The following is a 20,907-nucleotide window of genomic DNA, read 5'->3' as shown; positions in this document are numbered from 1 at the left end:
AACTATAAAGAAAAACATATGGTATTATTTACTTAACAAAAAATTGTGTTAAACAAATCAGAATATGTTTTATATTTTAGATTCTTAAAAAAAAAAAAAAAAAAAAAAAGATATGAAAGCTTAAATGATATCTTTGCACATCTTGGCTGGATTTTCTCAGTCAGCTTTATGAGGTAGAGTCACCTGGAATTCAGGCTTTCAGTTAACAGCTGTGCTGAACTCATCAAGAGTTAATTACTTGAATTTCTTGTCTCTTAATAAAGTGTTTGAGAGCATCAGTTAAAGTAAAGTAGTGAAGAGGTAGAGTTACAGGTATACAGTGAATAGATCTGTGTTTTATAAAAAAAAAAATCAAGAACTTTGAAAATAAAACAGACAGTATGATGAAACTGGCTCTTATCAGGAACACCCCAGGAAAGGAAGAGCTAGGGTTTCCTCTGTTGCACAGGATAAGTTCATTAGAGTTAACAGCCTCAGAAACAACAAGTTAACAGTTCCCTAGGTAAGAGAACCTACTAAATGCTTTTGAGTACTTTTTGAGGTTTGTTTAACATTTTTAAATTACTACATAATTCTTTATGTGTTCCTTCATAGTCTGGATCACTTCAGTATTCCTTTACAATGTAGTAAAAAATAACAAAAGAACTTTATGCACTTAATGAGAAGGTGTGTCCAAACATTTGTCTGTTACTGTACTTTAAATAAATTTTAAAAAACTGGTTCTTTAATTGCCAAGAGCTCTTATGCAAGTCCATGATGTTCATTACTTTTTACCCAGCTATAATAAACACCTAATTAAAAATCATTGCAGACCAAATAAAGTCAAGTCATTTGTGGATCCATATTCAGGTTAATTTTCACAAATGTTAGCAGTCACAGTTATGGATGCATGCAAATCTGAAACCTGCCATTGCCTGTGCTTCTCATGACGCTACAGAACAGATGGCTGAAAAGAGGAAAAAAAAAAAACAAAAAAAAAAACTCCCAGTCTGACAATTCTCAAATTATGATAAATGGCTCAAGCATGAAAAGAAATGAAATGGAGAGCACTTTCAGCCAATCACACTCATGAGCCCAATTTAGCGTTAGCGTTAGCATGCCCTGTAATCTCACTTAGATCCAGAAAATGTACTGACAGATTAGCTGTCAAAAGTGCACAAATGGTTTTCAATCATCATCATTATTGTTGATCGTCATCTTGATGATGATGATGATGATTATATTACTTTGATAGGTTAATTAAAGAGATGGTGATGAATTGGCACTGTTTTATTTACCCAATCTGATTAATCATCAGTGGTGGACAAAGTACCCAAACCATGTATCTGAGTTAAAGTCGAGATACAAGAGGTCAATTTTTACTCTAGTGAAGTGTAGAAGGCCTCCCTTTATACCTGCATTTTTGCCTTCAAATGTACTGTATGTATTGAAAATAAAAGTACCCTGATGACCCTAATGTCCTATTATCATTTCTATATCAAGACTCATTATATACAACATCGTATAATAATGTTTTCTAGTGATGAAACAAATATAATGATACTATTGTATCACCATTAAATTGTCTGATACTGATATCTATTAAAATGGAAATAAAAATAAAACTGAAAATATCCATGTGGCTGTAAATAACTTTTTGTAACTAAAGTTTTAGTTTAAAAGATATTTGCAGTTTCGTTTAGTTTTAGTTTTCCTTTACTACACTGTCTATATATCTACTAGTGCATCTCGAAAAAAATCTGAAAATCATTTACTATCAGTTATTTTATTTCAGTTACAAATGTGAAAATTATATATTATATAGATGTATTACACACAGAGAGATCTATTTGAAGCATTTAATTATTTTATTGTTGATGATTATGACTTAAAGCCAATCAAAAAAACAAAATTCAGTGTCTCAGGAAATTAGTTTATCATAAGATCAATTGCTACTGTTGGCAGTGTGCCAAGTCCTGCTGGAAAATGAAATCCGCATTTTATTTAGACTTGATAATAAAACACAGTGGATCAACACCAGCAGATGACATGTCTCTCCAAGCCATCACTGATTGGTGGAAACTTCACACTAGACCTCGAGCAGTTTGGACTGTGTGTCTCTCCACTCTTCCTCCAGACTCTGCTCCCTTCATTTACAAATAAAATGTAAAATTTACTGATGATCAGTGATGGTTTGGAGAGTCATGTCTGTCATCTGCTGGTGTTGATCCACTGTGTTTTATTATCAAGTCTAAAGTCAGTTGTTTTCCCTCAAAATCTTACAGCACTTTATGCTTCCCTCTGCTGCTGACAACTTTTATAGAGATGTGGATTTCATTTTTTAGCAGGATTTGGCACACTGCCCACACTGCCAACAGCACCAATTGGTCTTATATAATATTTTAATTTTTTTTTGAGACACTGATTTTCGGGTTTTATTGGCTTTAAGCCATAATCATCAACAATAAAAGAAATAAACACTTAAAATAGATCACTCTGTGTTTAATACATCTATATAATATATGAGTTTCACATTTTAAACTGAATTACTGTAATAAGTAACTTTTCAATATTTTTTTGGAGATGCATTAGTATATATTTCATTTATTAAATCACTTATGTAAGTATAGGCTCTCCCAAAATGTTATGCTGTTGATGCTGAATCATTTGTTGCACTAGTGCAACATGTCCAAAAGGAAAACACAGTAAAAAACTAAAGACGTTCCTGGTAATATGAAAAAACACTTTTTTTTTATTATTATTATTAAATGTGAAGAATATATTACTGCAGCAAAATAAATATTAAAATTTACATTTAATATAAAGAAAAAAACTGTCAATATTTGTCAGTATTGTAAACGATAACTTACCAAGACTCAAAGTAAATTTAAACATGAAACAAAACTAAAGTGTGGCATATGTGGTGCAATTAAAAGTAAATACAGTAAATAGCAAAAAGTGTGCCTAACATACTGTTTAAAGAGCACTATATCACAATATAAAGGGTTTTTATGATGTCACAATCTTTTTTTTTTTGCACCATCATTGTAGGACACCCCCGTGTACACTATACTATGATTGATTATTCTACCAATAATCTATCAATACTATATATTGATCACATAACTGAGCTAAAATCTAGTCTAGTCTAGTCTATCATTCTTATTGCTGTAATTTTTATATAGTTTAATCCAAAGAGCAGAGTCAGAGTCAGTTTTTTTCTCTCTCTCTATCTAGTAAAACTGCACAGGTTACATTTTCGGACAGTGAGCATGCTCAGCATATGCTATCATGGCCAAGTGGACTAACTGCACTCAGCTCAGCTCCAGGCTATAATGGTCTTTAATTGAGTTTGAGATGTTCTGTTAAAGTAGGGCAGGCGTGCCGTCGCCCCCTGGCTGCAGGACATTTGCCTAAACTAATGGCCGTGGCACTTACACATGAAATATATAGAATTTCCTCCTGGCTGATCTACAGTCGCGTCAGGGCGTAGTTGTAACATTCGTTTAAGTGGACAGGGCTGGCATGTTTTACATATTACTCTTCCAAATTTAGCTGAGTAATTAAAGAGTTGAGTCAGGTCTCCTGCTGGATTACTGTAACTCTGGTCTGCTCTCTTTTTATTGCAGTTCTTTCAAGCATTTGATTGGAGGTCTGGACGACGTCTCCAGTAAAGGCTATGAGGATGCTGGAGCCAAAGCCAAGTAAGTCTCTCGCTCATTATTTTGGCATTTTGTTAAAGTTATAGTGGTTTAGAATGCGCCTAAAGCTTTGTATGATTGCAATTGTATGAAGCATGTATATACTAAAAGGTGGGTACTATAGCCCTAAAGACATATCATGATATTATACAGTATTTTCAATAACATTCTTATTGACAAATTAAAAAAAGAAATACTAATAAAAATGTTTTATTCATTTCAAGAAAATACTACAACACCAAAGAAAAAATTAAAGTTTCCTCTCAAAGCTTTTAGAAGAAACATTGAAAAAAATCTTTAACTTACCAGTCTAATGTGCATAAAATAATAATAATAATAATAATAATAATAATAATAATGTAACACAATAAATAATGTAATGGAGCAAAATCTACTGTAATAGTATCATGCAAAATATTATATATATATATATATATATATATATATATATATATATATATATATATATATATATATATATATATATACACAGCTCTGAAAAAAAAAATAAGAGACCACTTAAAAATGTTTCTTTGATTTTACCAAATTGAAAAGAGCTGAACTGTTTGATTTTTTGCACCAGGAGTAAAGGCATAAAGTAGTGTGTAAGACTGGTGGGGGAGAACATGATGCCAAGATGCATGAAAACTGTGATTAAAAAACAGGATTAGTCCACCAAATATTGATTTCTGAACTCTTATAACTTTATGAATATGAACTTGTTTTCTTTGCATTATTTGAGGTCTGAAAGCTCTGCATCTGTTTTGTTATTTCAGCCATTCCTCATTTTCTGCAAATAAATGCTCTAAATGACAGTATTTTTATTTGGATTTTGGGAGAAATGTTGCCTGTAGTTTATAGAATAAAACAACAATGTTCATTTTACTCAAACATAAACCTATAAATAGCAAAATCAGAGAAACTGATTTAGAAACTGAGCTGGTCTTTTAATTTTTCCAGAGCTGTATGTATATATATATAGATCAGAACTGCTTTTAGACTGAAAACTGCTTGATTTTTATTCAAGATTTTTCATTCATTACTGTACAATATGACACACCCCTAGTATATACACACTCACATTATCAGCCCATTGTTATTTATACCAATTGTATTTACTCTGTAATCAGACTCCTAATATTTTCTTTTAATGAGTCTGGCCATGTGGTTTATGGTTTATGCTTCAGGTCCAGATCAGGCCTAAGTTAATTGGTCTGCATCTCTCATTGCATTTCTCTGTCTGGCTGTATCTGACCAGCTTGCGGCTATAATTATCCCTGGTTCGAGGATTTCAGAAAAGAGCAGCTCAGTCTGACTGAGGGCCCTATTTTAGCAATCTATAGGCGAGCCTTCCAACTGAATACTGTGTTAATGTGTCTTTACTATCGTTTTTGTTTGTGTTTTGTGCCATATCAGCAGCATATTGGCTATTGTATGGCATCAACAAGGTTCGTGACTTGAGCCTTTGCTATCGTAATGACTGGAAAAGTACACCTTGCGCATCTCGAAACACACCAAAGGCATGTATTATTTCGCTTAATTAATCATGGGTGTGTTTTGGGCGTAATGTGCAATAAACCGCCATTAACTTTACAAGACAGGTGTGCTCTGACTTTGGCGGATTGCTATTTTAATGCTGCACTTACCTCAACCTTTCCAACAGTTCGCAGCAAAGGAAACTGACCTGCTTGTTAACGCTTTTTCATTCTGTTTATTGTTGATGTAAATGTTTGCATAGCTGCCAACAGGCACATGCTATGGATTTGTGCACTGCTGCGTGCCCATGTGTGCGAAACAATTGAGGGTGTATGCATGTTGAGGATGCACCTGTTTTGACAATTTACTGCCAAGATAGCAATGAACGTCTGACTGTTGACGTCTGTCTAGGTTGTATTCAGTCAGTGGTGCACCTTTGTTTTCCATTGCCAAGATAGCAATACACCAGAAATTTACCTGAACACTCATTTATAAGATAGCAATGAGCATCGTGACATACCTTGTGCAGGGTGTAAGATAGAGCCCTGACAGCTTATATTTAATATGAAGTATTTAGGGTGAGAATATTACAATTTGAGTTAATTTACTGCTTACATGTACATACATCACACACATCTATTCACATATGTAAAAAATCAAGCCAAAAAGCTTATATTGTCATTTTCCCACAGTCAAACACACAGTAATTGCTGATGTGGTGAAATTCCTGTATCTCATGAGCTCCAGCAGTAAAACCCAAAAATTACAGTGACTTATCAGACATAAAGTCACTGATTGAGCACAACCACAAAACCACAAGAGGCCTCAATTCTGCCTGGAAGTTTATCCTGTGTTTTAGTCGATACGCATTTAAATGGATCTGTGCTTCTGCTGAGATAATTAGGCCTGCTGTGGGAATATAAAGGCTCTCACAAATATATTGTTACTTTTGTACAAAATCCTTTACAGAAGGAGGAACAAGACAGTTTTAACTTTCAAGGAAGAAAGTCAGTTACAAAAAAAAACACAGTTTAACACAATGTAAAATAATCCTTTCCTTATTAAAACCATGCCAGAACAATAGCAATACATATGTGTTTATGTACACATAAGATTTTGAGATTGAAAAATAGTTAAAGTAAGTCATCCACTATATATAAAATACATTAGCAAAGTATATATACAAGAGATGGATAAATGGATAGATAGATACTACAGACAGACGAAAAGACGAACGAGACAGGCAAACAAAAAGACAGACCAACAGACACACAGACAGACAGACAGATAGTACAGGCAGACAGACAAACTTTAAAAGAAAGAAAAACTTTCTGAAAAAATAACACCTGCCATATTAGGATCATGCTAAAAAGTGAAAAACAGCTAAAATGAAGATGCAAGTTTTTGTCCTATAACAGCAATATACAGCCTTCTTGTTATAGGTCTGACGCTTTATGCAAAAACATACATTTGTGACTAAAAATGTATCAATTCATGGTTTAAGTAAACCCATTGTGAACCCATTAGAATGTTCTATATTTCAAAAACTTCAGATTCCTGAAAGTATATCAGTAAAATGAAATCAAACTATATATATATATATATATATATATATATATATATATATATATATATATATATATATATATTATTAAGGAAAATTACCCAGTATTATATAATTTTAGGTGGCAAAAAGTATGTAAACTTTATTAGGATTAGGAGATAATTTAAGGATGAAATTAGAATCAGGTATTTTCATTTATTGGCATGACAGTCAGGTCATCCAGTAGATAATGTCTTTGAAATCATCAATGGAACAATAAATTCTGAATTTATATCAGAGAATTCACAAGTTGTTCAAAACAAGTCGTTTTGAAACGACCAAGTTTCTAATCAAAGTTCTGATTTAATTCCAATAAAAATGTTGTGGGCGGAGCTGAGGATGTAGTTCACAAGAGGAAACTCACCAATATAACAGAGCTGAAGCTGTTTTGCTGGAAGAATGAAAAAAAAATTCTACTAAAAATCCCCCAAAAAAACTACAGTTACCAGAAGTTGGAGTTATTGCTGGAGACAACAGATACTTAAAACACACAAATGTAATATTGTATGATATTTCTTTATAAGTCTAATATTTGTCTCTCATTTGTTTGATTTGTTTCTCCTTATCCACTTTCAGATAAAGTTTTATATCAAATATACTGTTCGCAAATGTTAAAGCACTACTGTACTCCTGAGTATGGGGAGATCAAACCTGTTATATGTTGGTATTAGAGCTCCACCTTGTGGTTTTATATATTTAGGCACCTGTAGACATGGTGGAGCATTAAAGTAAAGTGAGACAATAGTATTTTCTTATTTTCTTACAAGTATACATTAGTTTTAAATATGTTTTTTAAAGGGATGAAAGTGTTTTTAAGTATGTAATTGTATAAAATACATCCGAGAATAAAGATAGAAAATTATTGGAGTAAAGAAGTCCTCCTAATTTAACTCAAATCAAATTGACTTGTAATATAAGTAAACAAAAAAGGTGCATAATTCCTTACAAGAGCAGAAAACCCAGTAAATACAACTAGAAATATAGAAAAAATAGAATTCACACATGATATACTATACTGTACATACATTATTCATTATTGCTCCATTATAGGTACTACTACTACTACTACTACTAATAGTATTAATAATAATAATAATAATAATAATAATAATAATAATAATAATAATAATAATAATAATAATAATAATTGTATTCAAATCTTTAAATTCCCTCTGTTGTACAGAATATGTTTATCAGAGTTACCAGCCTCAGAAACCTCAAGTTAACAGATAAGAGCACCTAAATGCTTCAAAGAGTATTTTGTTTTATATAACATTTTTAAGTTACTACATGATTCATAATGTGATCAGTATTTCAGTATTAATTTACAATATAGGGGGATAAAAAGGTGTGTCTGGTGTGTTGACTGGAACTGTATATGCCACCAATCTGAGTAACTTTGTAAAGGCAAAGATCTGAATGATAGTATAGACAGTAATCATCTAACTGTAGACTCTTCTCATTCAACTATGTGACTCCACATGTGTGTCCGGTTGCCATGACAGCTGGTGAGTTGTCTGGTCCAGATCGTGTCTGTTTGGGTGCTTATTACGCTTCTCGTCTTATTAACCAGTCTGGTCTTGTGATTCAGCCAATGAGATTGTGCTAGGGAAACACCCACAGTGCCAGTGTGTAAATGCCCCCCAGTGGCTTCAGCACTGCTGACTAACTTCCACTGGGACCATTAGTAACTAAGAGACTGGCATGCTGGCCTTTTTTTGGCCTGGTTTCCATGTCATGATGGCAGAGTTTGTATGCAGATCTGCCGGCTGAGCTGAGTGAGTGTGGGTGGCTGGAATATATTAAACCAGTGGAAGTGGTGTTTAGGGTCTGTGGTGGAGTCAGCTGTGTCTGTACTATCCAACCACAGTATCTGGACATTACTCATCCTCATCCACAAGAATGCATGGGCATGCCTAGTACCAGTCAAAAGTTTGGTCACACATTCTCATTAATATTTGCTCAATATTCAAATTATTTACTACATTGTAGATAAATATAAAGACTTATAAATTATAAGGGACACATATGCAGTTAGGTAGTAGATAAAAAAAAAGTTAGGCTTTTACCTCCACCTGCCATAAAAACCAAACATAGTGTGATTTGGGAAGAGTGAAGGAAAAGCAGCTCAGCACCTTTAGGTAATTTACGACTTAAAGACTTAACATTCCAGTTCTGATCAGTCAATCAATCAGTCAATCAATCAGTCTATCAGTCCGTCAGTCAGTCCATCAGTCCGTCCGTCCGCCTACCTACCCACCTCCTTTTCTGTCTGTCCTTCTATCTATCCATCCGTCTGTCTGTCTGTCTGTCTACCTACCTACCCATCTCTCTGTCTGTCTGTCTGTCCACATTCATATCTCCTTACATATTGGTTTATCTCTCTACCTACTTACCTATATAGTCAGTCAGTCGGTCAGTCAGTCAGTCAGTCATTCATTAAGTCCATCCATACACCTACCAACCTCCCTCCTTATCTGTCTGTCCGTCCCTGTATCTATTCATCCATTCATCCACCCAGCCATCCATCCCTCTGTCTGTCTACCCACCTACCTACCCATCTCATTCACTGTCTGTCCGTCAATCTATCTATTCATTCATCCATTCATCCACCCATCCATCCATCCCTCTGTCTGTCTGTCTGTCTGTCTACCCACCTACCTACCCATTGCATTCACTGTCTGTCTGCCTGTCTACCTATCTATATATCTCCTTCTCTATCTGTTTGTCTGTCTGTCTGTCTACTTCTCTGTCTGTCTCTCTACCTACTTACCTATCTAGTCAGCCAGTCTGTCAGTCAGTCAGTCATTCATTCATTCAGTCCATCTGTCCACCTACCTCCCTCCCTCCTTCTCTGTCTGTCTCTGTCCATCTATCCATCCATTCATCCACCCATCCATCCATCGATCTGTCTGTCTGTGTCTATCTACTCACCTACCTACCCATCTCCTTCTCTGTCTGTCTGTCTGTCTACCCACCTACATATCTCCTTATCTGTCTGTCTCTCTACCTACTTACCTATCTAGTCAGTCAGTCAGTCAGTCATTCATTCATTAAGTCCATCCGTCCACCTACCTACCTCCCTCCTTCTCTGTCTGTCTCTATCCATCTGTCCATCCATTCATCCATCCATCCATCCATCCATCTGTCTGTCTGTGTCTATCTACTCACCTACCTACATATCTCCTTGTCTATCTGTTTGTCTGTCTGTCTACTTCTCTGTCTGTCTCTCTACCTACTTACCTATCTAGTCAGTCATTCATTCAGTAAGTCCAACTGTCCACCTACCTACCTCCCTCCTTCTCTGTCTGTCTGTCCGTCCATCTGTCTATCCATCCATTCATCCACCCACCCATTCATTCATCCATCTGTCTGTCTGTCTGTCTACCTATCTTTTTACTTCTCTGTCTGTCTTTCTAACTACCTACCTACCTACCTACCTACTTACCTATCTACCCATCTACTTCTCTATTTATCAATCTGTCTGTCTGCCTGCTTGCCTGTCATCTATCCATCTATCTATCTATCCATCAGTCTATATATATATATACATAGAGAATGCTGATGCGATCATGAAGGAACTGCGATAATTAGCTGGAAGGGTTAGTTAGAGGTAGTGGATAAAAAGGTCTGAGGTTCAGTGGATTTGGTGGATCTGATCATGCAGTAACAGTACCAGTGTGGCTAGGTACAGCCTGATTAACCAGTGAGCGCAGTGGGAAGTTGTCTCCAGTGAGCGCAGTGGGAAGTTGTCTCCAGTGAGCGCAGTGGGAAGTTGTCTCCAGTGAGCGCAGTGGGAAGTTGTCTCCAGTGAGCGCAGTGGGAAGTTGTCTCCAGTGAGCGCAGTGGGAAGTTGTCTCCAGTGAGCGCAGTGGGAAGTTGTCTCCAGTGAGCGCAGTGGGAAGTTGTCTCCAGTGAGCGCAGTGGGAAGTTGTCTCCAGTGAGCGCAGTGGGAAGTTGTCTCCAGTGAGCGCAGTGGGAAGTTCTCTCCAGTGAGCGCAGTGGGAAGTTGTCTCCAGGGAGCGCAGTGGGAAGTTGTCTCCAGTGAGCGCAGTGGGAAGTTGTCTCCAGTGAGCGCAGTGGGAAGTTGTCTCCAGTGAGCGCAGTGGGAAGTTCTCTCCAGTGAGCGCAGTGGGAAGTTCTCTCCAGGGAGGGCAGTGTGGCTCTACAGGTGTGAAGTGTGTAAGTGATAGGCGGACCTATGAAGTGAGCTCCGAGTGCAGTGGGTTTGGGACACCAGACCTCATAGTTAAACCTTCTATTCAACAAAATAATTCAAATATGATTTTAATATGGAGATGCCATTTAAAAAACAAAAAAAAAAGGTTTCTTGGTTTCAGATACCACAGGGCAACTTCAGAGGACATTTTAGGCCCAATCCCATTTCACCTATTAGCCCTACCCCTTGCCCCAAATCTTGTTAGGCTGAAGAGGTAGGTTAGGGGAAGGGATAGGGCTTGTTAGCTTGAGATTTTTCAGATACACACTTCAAACAAAGAAGTATGAGAATCACTGGTAAGAAACCGACAAATTAAAAATTTTCCTTGTTAAAAGTGACGATTATCACTATATTACCATAGTTCAATGTGTAGTTTTAATGTTTTATGGCCAAATTCTTCATAACAAGCATAAAAAGGTTGTTAGTAGTTTGTCTCAGTATCTAGCTAGTTAGCTAACTTTCCCGTTCCACCTTAAACGGTGCAACAGATGGCAGAGGCAGAATGGAAAATTAAAATAAATTAAAAGCTAATTTCAGCTCCCCTTCACAGAGAAATTAAGAAATGGACAATAATAATTCATTTCTGCACCACCTTGAAGGTTTGTCCCAATTCTTAGCGTGAAGGATTTCACACTTGAAATTAAGGGGTAGTGGTAAGTGGTAGGGCCAAGGGGTGAAATGGGATTGGAACTTAGAGCAGTTTTCCTCAGCCTGGTCCTGCCCTGACCCACTTTGCTAAGTGTTTTGATAAGTGTTTTCCCTGCTCCCAACACACCTGAGCCAAGTAATCACCTTATCACCACGCCACTGTTGAGTTAAAGTGGGGGTGTGGAAGCAAAAAACAGGGCAGTGGTCCTCCTGGATGGGGTTGAGTTGACTGTTTCGGTGGTAGATATAAAACATTAGTATTGTTTATAAGATATATGGTCTGAAGGTTTAGCTTAAAGGTGCACATCAGTCACAAAGGACAGTAAAATCAAACCACACAAATATAAAATATAAATATGGCTTTTTTTTTGTTAGTAATTTGGGCATTTTATCACCTGAAACTTTAGACCAAAGTCGGAATTAATGGTTTATGTGTTTGTTATATCGTATACTGTTTGTTTGGTCTGGTTAGTGGTTTCACACTGTTTAGTGAGTAAACTGAAGAAATTCACTACGTTCTGTGGTTGGTTTTTAGAAGACCATTCATTGGACGGTAGTATGTAGTCAGTTTTTCAATGTTTTTTTTTTTTTTTTTTTTTTTCAAGTGTTGTTCTGAATTCTGCCTCTCTGCCAGAATTCGACTCCCTTGACAGAGTGCAACAGATTCCCTCAGATTCCTTTCATTGCTTTTTACAAATAAGGATTAATCTACAGTTACATTAGATACGACAATCACTGCAGAAACATTGAATTGTATCATTGCATCTGTTGTATCCCTTACTTCTCTGTGATGCATATGTACTTAAAACTAGTCAGATTTTGGCATAAGACCTGTTCTATTCTTCTTTTATTGTGTAATGGGTGATGATAGTCTACATCAGCTTTCTGTATTTAATCTGAAAGTTTGAACCTTCTGGAAAAGCCATCAGCTGCTGGAGCCCTGAGAGAGCACAATTGGCCTTGCTCTCTCTCTGGGTGGGTAGATGGCAATCTTTCCCCTCATCACTTCTAGGGTGATGTCGATCAGCATGAGGCATCTGTGAGCTGATGTATCAGAACTGAGTCGCTGCGCTTTCCTCCGAGTGCGCTCTGATGCTACTTGGCAAGCAGTATGAAAAGAGGTAGTGGCTGACTCTGCATGTGTTGGAGGAGGCATGTGCTAGTCTTTACCCTCCTTGTGCTGTGGCATCACTAGTGATGGGGGGGATATACAGCTAAGAAGCAGCTTAATGGGTGGAACAATTGGCCTTGGAAATTGAGAAGAAATTAAAAACAAACAAATCAAACCATGGTTTAGTTGATTCATCACTTAAAACCAGCTCTCAGTTTGGTTTATAATTCTACAAGCATTACCTCCACAATGTGAAGGTGACCTGACATTTCCAATTACTAATCAATCTTCTGTGACAGTGACCTACCTTTACCTCCGGCAGACTTTGTTCCTGGCCAGATCAGTGGCCTGGTAACTAGAGCTGATGCTACTACGGCTGAGCCCACAGCCAACATAGCACCTCTCTCTGCCAGTAAAGCAGTGGGGACACTCTGTTCTGCACCCGCATAAACAGGGGAGACACCTTATACTGTACTATGCCCTCAGACTGCCAGCCATTGCATTCTAACTACTGCAGGAGAGCGTGTGTGGGGGTACATAAACATATAGCGTATACGTTCTTTAACCTATTTAAAATACTGTTGCATGTGCAGAGGTGGGCCACGTTTACATTACAATTCCTGCAAAATCCTGCAGGAAAGTGAATTTTTGCTTCATTTCTATATTCTAAGGAACTACTGAGCTAAGAGAGAATGTTATAAGAATATTTAAAGCTGATGTCAGTAAGTTTTGGGATTTAGGGCCCTCTCTGGTGAAAATGGCTAATTGCACAGAGTATGCGAGTATGAAGAATCATTTTAAACTGGGCGGCTGTGATGTGGTCTCCTTTCAGAGCGGATGAATCCAGGTTTGTTCAGTAAGAGAGAGACTAAAATTCAATAAATATTGGACAAACATTATTAAATATTAGCTCTTGATATAGATGATATAAATCTTTTGTTTAATATGAGTAAATTCCAGTTTCCTACTTAGCAAAAAGGACAGATTATGACTAAAAGCTAAAAATCAAAACCATCTACTAGTCTCTGACATCAACTGTCTGAAAGTTTCTCCCACTCCTCCATGCAGAATTCTTTCAGCTGTATGATATTTAAAAGGTTCTTGGATGCATTTGCTTTTTTTTTTTTTTTTTTTTAGCAATTTGTTTATGGATTTACTGGAATGTTTTGAACATATTGGTCATATTTTTTTTCCATGCCCCCCTCTAACACAGTAAAGAGTAGGATGGAGAGCTTGCCAGGCCTGGTTTGTCTTTATCGAAAGACGGTATCACGGTTTCATATGCGTTCTCTAGCAAACTGAAGTCTTTGAATCCTTGAACAAATTCCATTAAAAAAAAAATCAGACTTCTGATGGATGTTTTCCTTTGAAATCAACTCTGGTAAGACCTACCTATGGGTACTGTGTTGACACTTTAGGATAGTTACTGGTATTATGGTCTGTTTTTGTGTTTCGACTTTGGCGGATTGCTATTTTAAATGGTACAGCTTCCTGGCTATTTTAAAAGGTACAGCAAATGTCCAAATGTTTCAGTATGTTTAAAGTGGTTTCGTGATGTCTCTTACTTTCTTCACATATATAAAGCAAACTGAATCTGGATAAACATGCAGGCTTTAGCCCCTCCTACTGGAATGTTGTTTCCCCTGGGAATTGCCCAGCATAAGAATCTGCTATAAGCAGCAACAGGGGACACCTCCAGCAGTGAGCCAAACCAAAGTGAGTTACAAGCCGTGTGGCCGACTGCATTCAATTCTGATTGGCTGCCCAGAGCTGCACTGCTCAATGTGTTTGGTGTTTTTGTAGCACATGTAGCAATGATGCAGTAGGTCACTGTGTGCATAGATTATGAGCTCACTCTATACAACCATATGCGAATGTTTAAGCACCCCTGTCCAAAATACATAGTTTTGGTCATTTTAAAGTGACATTAAATAAAATCCAATTATTTAATTATACAAAAAAAAAAAGTTCTGCCTGTAAATATGTCTATTTTAAATTTGAGACAGTATTTAGTGATAATTTAAAGAAATGGACATATTTTATTTTATTACATTTTAGGAAAACTGTCAAAGTGCAAAATATTCACTGTCATTTGCATAAAATCTGAGTTAAAAAAAGTTTACTTTTTATAGGAGCAAGAAAGTAAACATAGCGAGAAGATTCTGGGCCTCATTTTATAGATTTATAGCATATCACACAGCTTGATTTAGAGCGTGCCGTCTATCTTTGGTACAGTGATGGTGCAAAAAACATGCCTTGCACACCCTGAAACACGCAAAAGGCATGTAGTAATTGTCTCAATAAATTATGGGTGTGTTTTAATTTGAGGGGGGGTGGGGCAGATTACAGGGGAAAGTTGGGACCAAACCTGGTGGCGTAAATTATTTGCGTAAAAAAGATTATGCCTTACTGATTCCAAATTAATCGCGTTAATTCTACTATTAATATAATAAAAATATATATATTTTTACCATTTGATACTATATTGTAAAACAATGTTACTTTCTTGTCTCTTAGGGTGTTTTCACACCAGCACTATTTGGTCCGGTTAAAACGAACTCTGGTCCGTTTGTAACTTTAGTGCGGTTGGATTGAGCAGGTGTAAAAACAGTAATCGCACTCTGGTGCGGATCAAAAGAACCGGACCGAGACCAGCTAGAGGAGGTGGTCTCGGTCCGGTACCAAACGAACTCTGGAGCGGTTTGCTTGTGGTGAGAACGTGATCCGGTCTCGATCGGATCCAGCTATTAAATATAAGCCATTTATTTGAGCTAAACTGCTGATAAAGCAAGCACAGTTTAAACTGATATATTAGCCAGATAATGCTAATTACCACAGCTGTGAACAAACACTGTGTCCGTGCACGCGCCGTCTGCGCTGCATTCACTGCTCACAGCCGCTAGACTCTGTTTATTATGTATAAATCTGCGCTGCACGTAGAAACACTGTGTTTGAAAGTGCAGCGTTTCAGTGTTCAGTGTTAAAGCACAGATATTTGCGCTGGAACACAAAATCTTCTCGCTGTATTTACTTTTTCGTATATTTATATTTAACGTACTCCCGTGTCAGACATCTCTGACCAATTAGAGGACACAGGCTGCTCGCCTGGTTTATTGATGCGCATTTTGGTGCGTTTACATTTATGCCTGTGTGAAACCAGACTAAACAGAGCGAGAAAACAAACTCATTAAATGATTCGGACCAGAGAAACGAACTACAGGTGTGAAAACACCCTTAATGTGTTTGAGAGCGTCAGTTGTTAAGTAAAGTTGTAAGGAGGTAGACTTGGTATACAGTGAATAGCCCAAAAGGGGGTGTGTTATCGTGACTAACATCACAGCTGTGATTTGGTCGTAGACACGAGCCGAAGGCAAGTAGATCACCACAGCCGTGATGTTATTCGTGGTTACCTCGTCATCTAAAATAAAGCTGATATCAAACCAAATTTTGTTCAGGAGCCCTCTTGCATGGTTAGTATTACATGCGTTAGATTCTCATTCTCATTGTTTTCTCATCTGAGGGTGAAACAGATGGATGGTGGGTCATTCTGTCTCTCCTTCCCTGTCTCATTGTTTCAGTGATGCCAAGCAAGACGTTGTTTGCAGGTTTTGCATTGGGGTCGTGATACAGATTTAGTTGAAAATGCCGTGCTGTTATCATAAATATCAGGACGGTTAGAACACTTCTCAACCAATCAGATTGTGAGGTTGGAACTAACTAACGGTTGTATAATTCATATTATGGCAAGAACTACTCAACTACTCAAAGTCAAATCTTCTGGTAGACACTGCACTGATTTTGGACTTGGTGTAACACAGTGGATCAACACCAGCAGATGACATGTCTCTCCAAACCATCACTGATTGGTGGAAACTTCACACTAGACCTCAAGCAGTTTGGACTGTGTGTCTCTCCACTCTTCCTCCAGACTCTGCTCCCTTGATTTACAAATAAAATGTAAAATTTACTGATGATCAGTGATGGTTTGGAGAGTCATGTCTGTCATCTGCTGGTGTTGATCCACTGTGTGTTATTATCAAGTCTCAAGTCAGTGAAGTTTTGTTTTCCCGCAAAATCTTACAGCACTTCATGCTTCCCTCTGCTGCTGACAACTTTTATGGAGATGTGGATTTCATTTTCCAGCAGGACTTGGCACACTGCCCACACTGCCAAAAGTACGAATCGGTCTTATATTATAATATAATGTTCAAATTTTCAGAGACACTGATTTTTGGGGTTTTCATTGGCCGTAAGCCACTAAAATCATTAACATTAAAAGAAATAAAGGCTTAAAATAGATCACTCTGTGTGTAATACATCTATATAATAAATGCGTTTCACATTTTGACCTCTATTACTGAAATAAAGTAACTTTTCAATGATATTTGATATTCAATTTTTTTTAGATGCACTAGTAAGTGCTGACAATGCTGCCAGTGGCCAGTCTGAACTGCATCTTCTGACAGACGAAACCCAATCCTGTGACGGTTATGTAAGCTGATTATTTTTGCTCTTGGCTTTTCGCACACAAGTAAAGGCCAACTGACCAGCCTATCCTTAACAGCCTCTTCAAAAAGTCTCTTAAAATGTTGGAGTCCCACCATATCTACTCGAGCCTCATAGTGCCACTACTATATGTGATGGTAGTGCTGTCTAAATGTGTAGTTGTTAATCTATAGACATGTACCTATAGGCAGTTAACTGTGACTAACAGGGCTTAAATGAACAGCCTTCCATATGTTATTCCATCCAGCAGCTCGCAGTTGGCCTCCATTTTTTCCATTGCATGTTTCCATATAGGAAAAACTCTTAACCCTTTAGGTATAGAGTTTATAGATTCATATGAATGTTTAACTCTTTCGGACCCTTATGTAGCTTCACATTTCACTTCAAAGTTGTTTTCTTTTTTTTGTGAAACAAAATATCGATAATTTTATTTAATTTAAACTATTTAATTAAAATTAAATTAAAATTAAATTAATTTAAACCACATTAAGTTAATACTGCACTATTCCCTCAATAAATATTGCTTGTCAAATTCTGTAAAGCTGACCCCAATAAATCAATTAGATCTGGTATTTGCATAATTTAAGACATATTGTAAAGCAGTGGCGTGCACAGACATTTTGGGGGGCAAGTGCTCAGAGGGGGGAAAAGGGCACTTTTTAGAGCACGTGGTGCTGTATGAGACATTTTACTGCACAACAAAATGATTTCACGTTGGGCTTAGAGGGCAAACGGTAGGATTTTACTTGATGTGTATGTTACCTGGCTGGTGGGACACGGGGGAGAAGAAGCCTATCTGTTGCCGAGCGTGCTGTGCTGAAGACTCGCTGAACTGAACTGAACTGCTTCAGAGCATCTAGTGTGCCTTGCGCGTGACCGCGCGGGGTCACGTGACAGAGGAAGAGAGAGGACGGGTGTGTGCGAGCTGATTTCAGGGCGTTCTGTTTTCACTCGTTTTTAATCGCTCAGGTTTTCAAAAGATCATTTCAAACCGGCCTCAGTAAAAACTTAATAATAATATATATATATATAAAAAAAAAAAAACGAAATTTCAAAAGGGCACTTCGGTTGATAAAGGGCAGAGTTGTCTATGTCTGCATGCCTCTGTTGTAAAGTATTGTAGAGAATTGTCTTGTGATATATCAAGTATATCGTTATCGTGAAGTGTCTTTTGATTCCCACCCCTAGTCACTCCACAGCTCTTATAACTGTCCATTCTTTCATTTTCTCTGCTCATTGTCCTTTCTTTCCTTTTTTCTGCTGTCTTTAATTTCCTCCTCCACATGAGGGCTTATAAGCGATGAATGCTATAGTTTACTTTGTCTTTCGTCTTTGGGGAACATGAACAAACTATGTTCTTAAATAATCTTTTTTTTGTGGTGTTTTTTTCTTTTAGTAATCAGAAATGTGTTAAACAAAAACATTCTCCAAAGTTGCACCTCATGCTTAGATAGAGACAGTTTTATACATCTTGTCTGGATTTTCTCAGTCAGCTTTATGAGGTAGAGTCACCTGGAATTCAGGCTTTCAGTTAACAGCTGTGCTGAACTTGTTAAAAGTTAATTACTTAAATTTCTTGTCTCTTAATGTGTTTGAGAGCATCAGTTGTAAAGTTGTGAAGAGGTAGAGTTACAGGTATACAGTGAATAGTGAATATTTGAATAATGTTCTAATCCATATAGTCTTTTCAGTACTGACACCATTAGCGTCATTTTCAGGCTCATTTATTTAGACCGCAACCATAACATTGGAGTTTTGTGTTGATCAGAGCTCTCTTTTAATTGGTCAGCCTAATTGTATCGCATCCAACAGTGCAGAAAATCAAACAGGATGGATTGGATATGGTGTGAAAGAGCATATTTTGTTTGACAATCTACAGAAGGCGCCTTCATGAGTGAAGCAATAAATGTCTGAATAAAGCACTTTTTTGTTTTTAAATGTAAAAAGGCGTCCAAATAAAAAGAATAACTGATTTCTCCCAAAATGTGATTCAGAGTGGTAACACATCGGTGTTCATTTCACCATCGCTTGACCAATGAAAGTAAGTTACAAGCACAGATGTAGGTCTTAAATCCAGTGATTGTGTAGCAGTTTGGAAAATTTGTTAAACCAGGACAAAATTATCAATACATTGTATTTAACTGTCACAGAGTCAGAATATCTAGAGCAGAACAGGTGAAAAAAAGAAAATCATACACATCGTTCCTGTTGGTTCTTTGTATTGCTATTCCTGTGTGTATCCTACTCCAGTTTGAACAAGGTCAGACACAAATCATATGACTGCAGTTATCTGTAGAACGAGGGGAGCCAACAGACACAGCGAAGCAGAGATGAGTGGGAGGTCAGTACTGTTAAGCGTTTAGGTTCTGCTGACCAGCTCTGAAAATAGACTACATATAAATTCCATTTATGGACATTATATTAGGTTTGACTCAAAAAAAATAGTTCCCGATCAATCTACCAACTTCTGTTCCAAGACTTATGCAACAGTTCTCTGAACGGTTCAATTATAAATAATAAAAAAAAATGAACTAGTGTCTTAAAAAAAATAATTTGCCCCTTACAGACTTTTTTTTTTTTTTTTTTTTTTTCATTTTTGCCACTAATATTTCAGATTATCAGTATTTTTTTATATCAGACAAATATAACCCGAGTAAATATAAAAAGCACTTGTTAAATAATGGTTTAATTTATTAAAGGTAAAAAAAGCTTAGTGAAAAGTGTTTGCCCTCCAATATATTAACTGATAAATCACACTTTTTGGAAAGCAGAGTTCAATTTCACTACTATCCAACAAAAGGCCTAATTATAACCAGACCCGTAGAATCAAGAAATCATTCAAATAGAACCTGTCTGATAACCTGAAGCAGATAAAAGATCTCAAAAAGCAACAGATTATTCCACGATCTAAAGAAACTTAAAAACAGATAAGAAAACAAAGTCATTGATAATCTATCAGTCTGGAACAGGTTACAAAGTCATTTCTAAAGCTTTGGGACTCCAGAGAACCACAGTGAGAGCTACTATTCACTAATGGAGAAAACATGGAACACTGATGAACCTTTCCAAGAGTGGCCGCTTGACCGAAATGACTCCAAAAGGGCATGGACAACTCATCCAGGAGGTCACAAAAGAACCCAGAACAACATTTAAAGAACTGCAAGTCTCACTCGCCTCAGTTAAGGTCAGTGTTAATGCTTCAATAATAAGAAAGAGACTGGGTGAAAATAGTATCTCACATTTAACAACAACCATATTGATGATTCTCAAGACTTTGGGTAAATATTCTTCAGAATAATGTGATAAAATAGAAACTTTTTGGAAGGTGTTTGTCCTGTTAAATCTGGCGTAAAACTAACACTTAATTTTAGAAAAAGACATATCATCATACTGAATGAAAAACATGGTGGTGGTAGTGTGATGGTCTGTGGCTGCTTTGCTGCTTCAGAGTCTGAACAACTTGCTGTAATATACAGAACCAGGAATTCTGCTGTTTACCAGACAATTTTGAAGGAGAATATCCGGCCATCTGTTTGTGACCTCAAGCTCAGGAGTACTTGGGTTCTGCAGCAGGACAATGACCCCAAACACACAAACAAGTCCACGTCTGAATGGCTTCACCTCTGAGTGGCTTAAACTAAAAAAATAAAAAATAAAACAAAAT

At 37.0% G+C, this 20,907-nt stretch overlaps 1 protein-coding gene across 2 annotated transcripts in view; it reads left to right on the top strand.

Annotated features, from left to right (window-relative positions):
• The window catches only part of prkg1b (protein kinase cGMP-dependent 1b), a 286,216-nt gene that overhangs the window by 243,041 nt on the left and 22,268 nt on the right, over positions 1-20,907 (top strand). For both annotated transcript variants that reach the window (XM_049464766.1, XM_022669352.2), the window contains one exon: positions 3,609-3,683. In XM_049464766.1, the coding sequence (XP_049320723.1) occupies positions 3,609-3,683 (75 nt within the window). The remainder of the gene's footprint in view (positions 1-3,608; positions 3,684-20,907) is intronic.

Source organism: Astyanax mexicanus, chromosome 15 (genome assembly GCF_023375975.1).
Source record: "Astyanax mexicanus isolate ESR-SI-001 chromosome 15, AstMex3_surface, whole genome shotgun sequence".
NCBI lineage: Eukaryota > Metazoa > Chordata > Actinopteri > Characiformes > Acestrorhamphidae > Astyanax > Astyanax mexicanus.
This window is presented reverse-complemented; position numbering and strand designations above follow the sequence as displayed.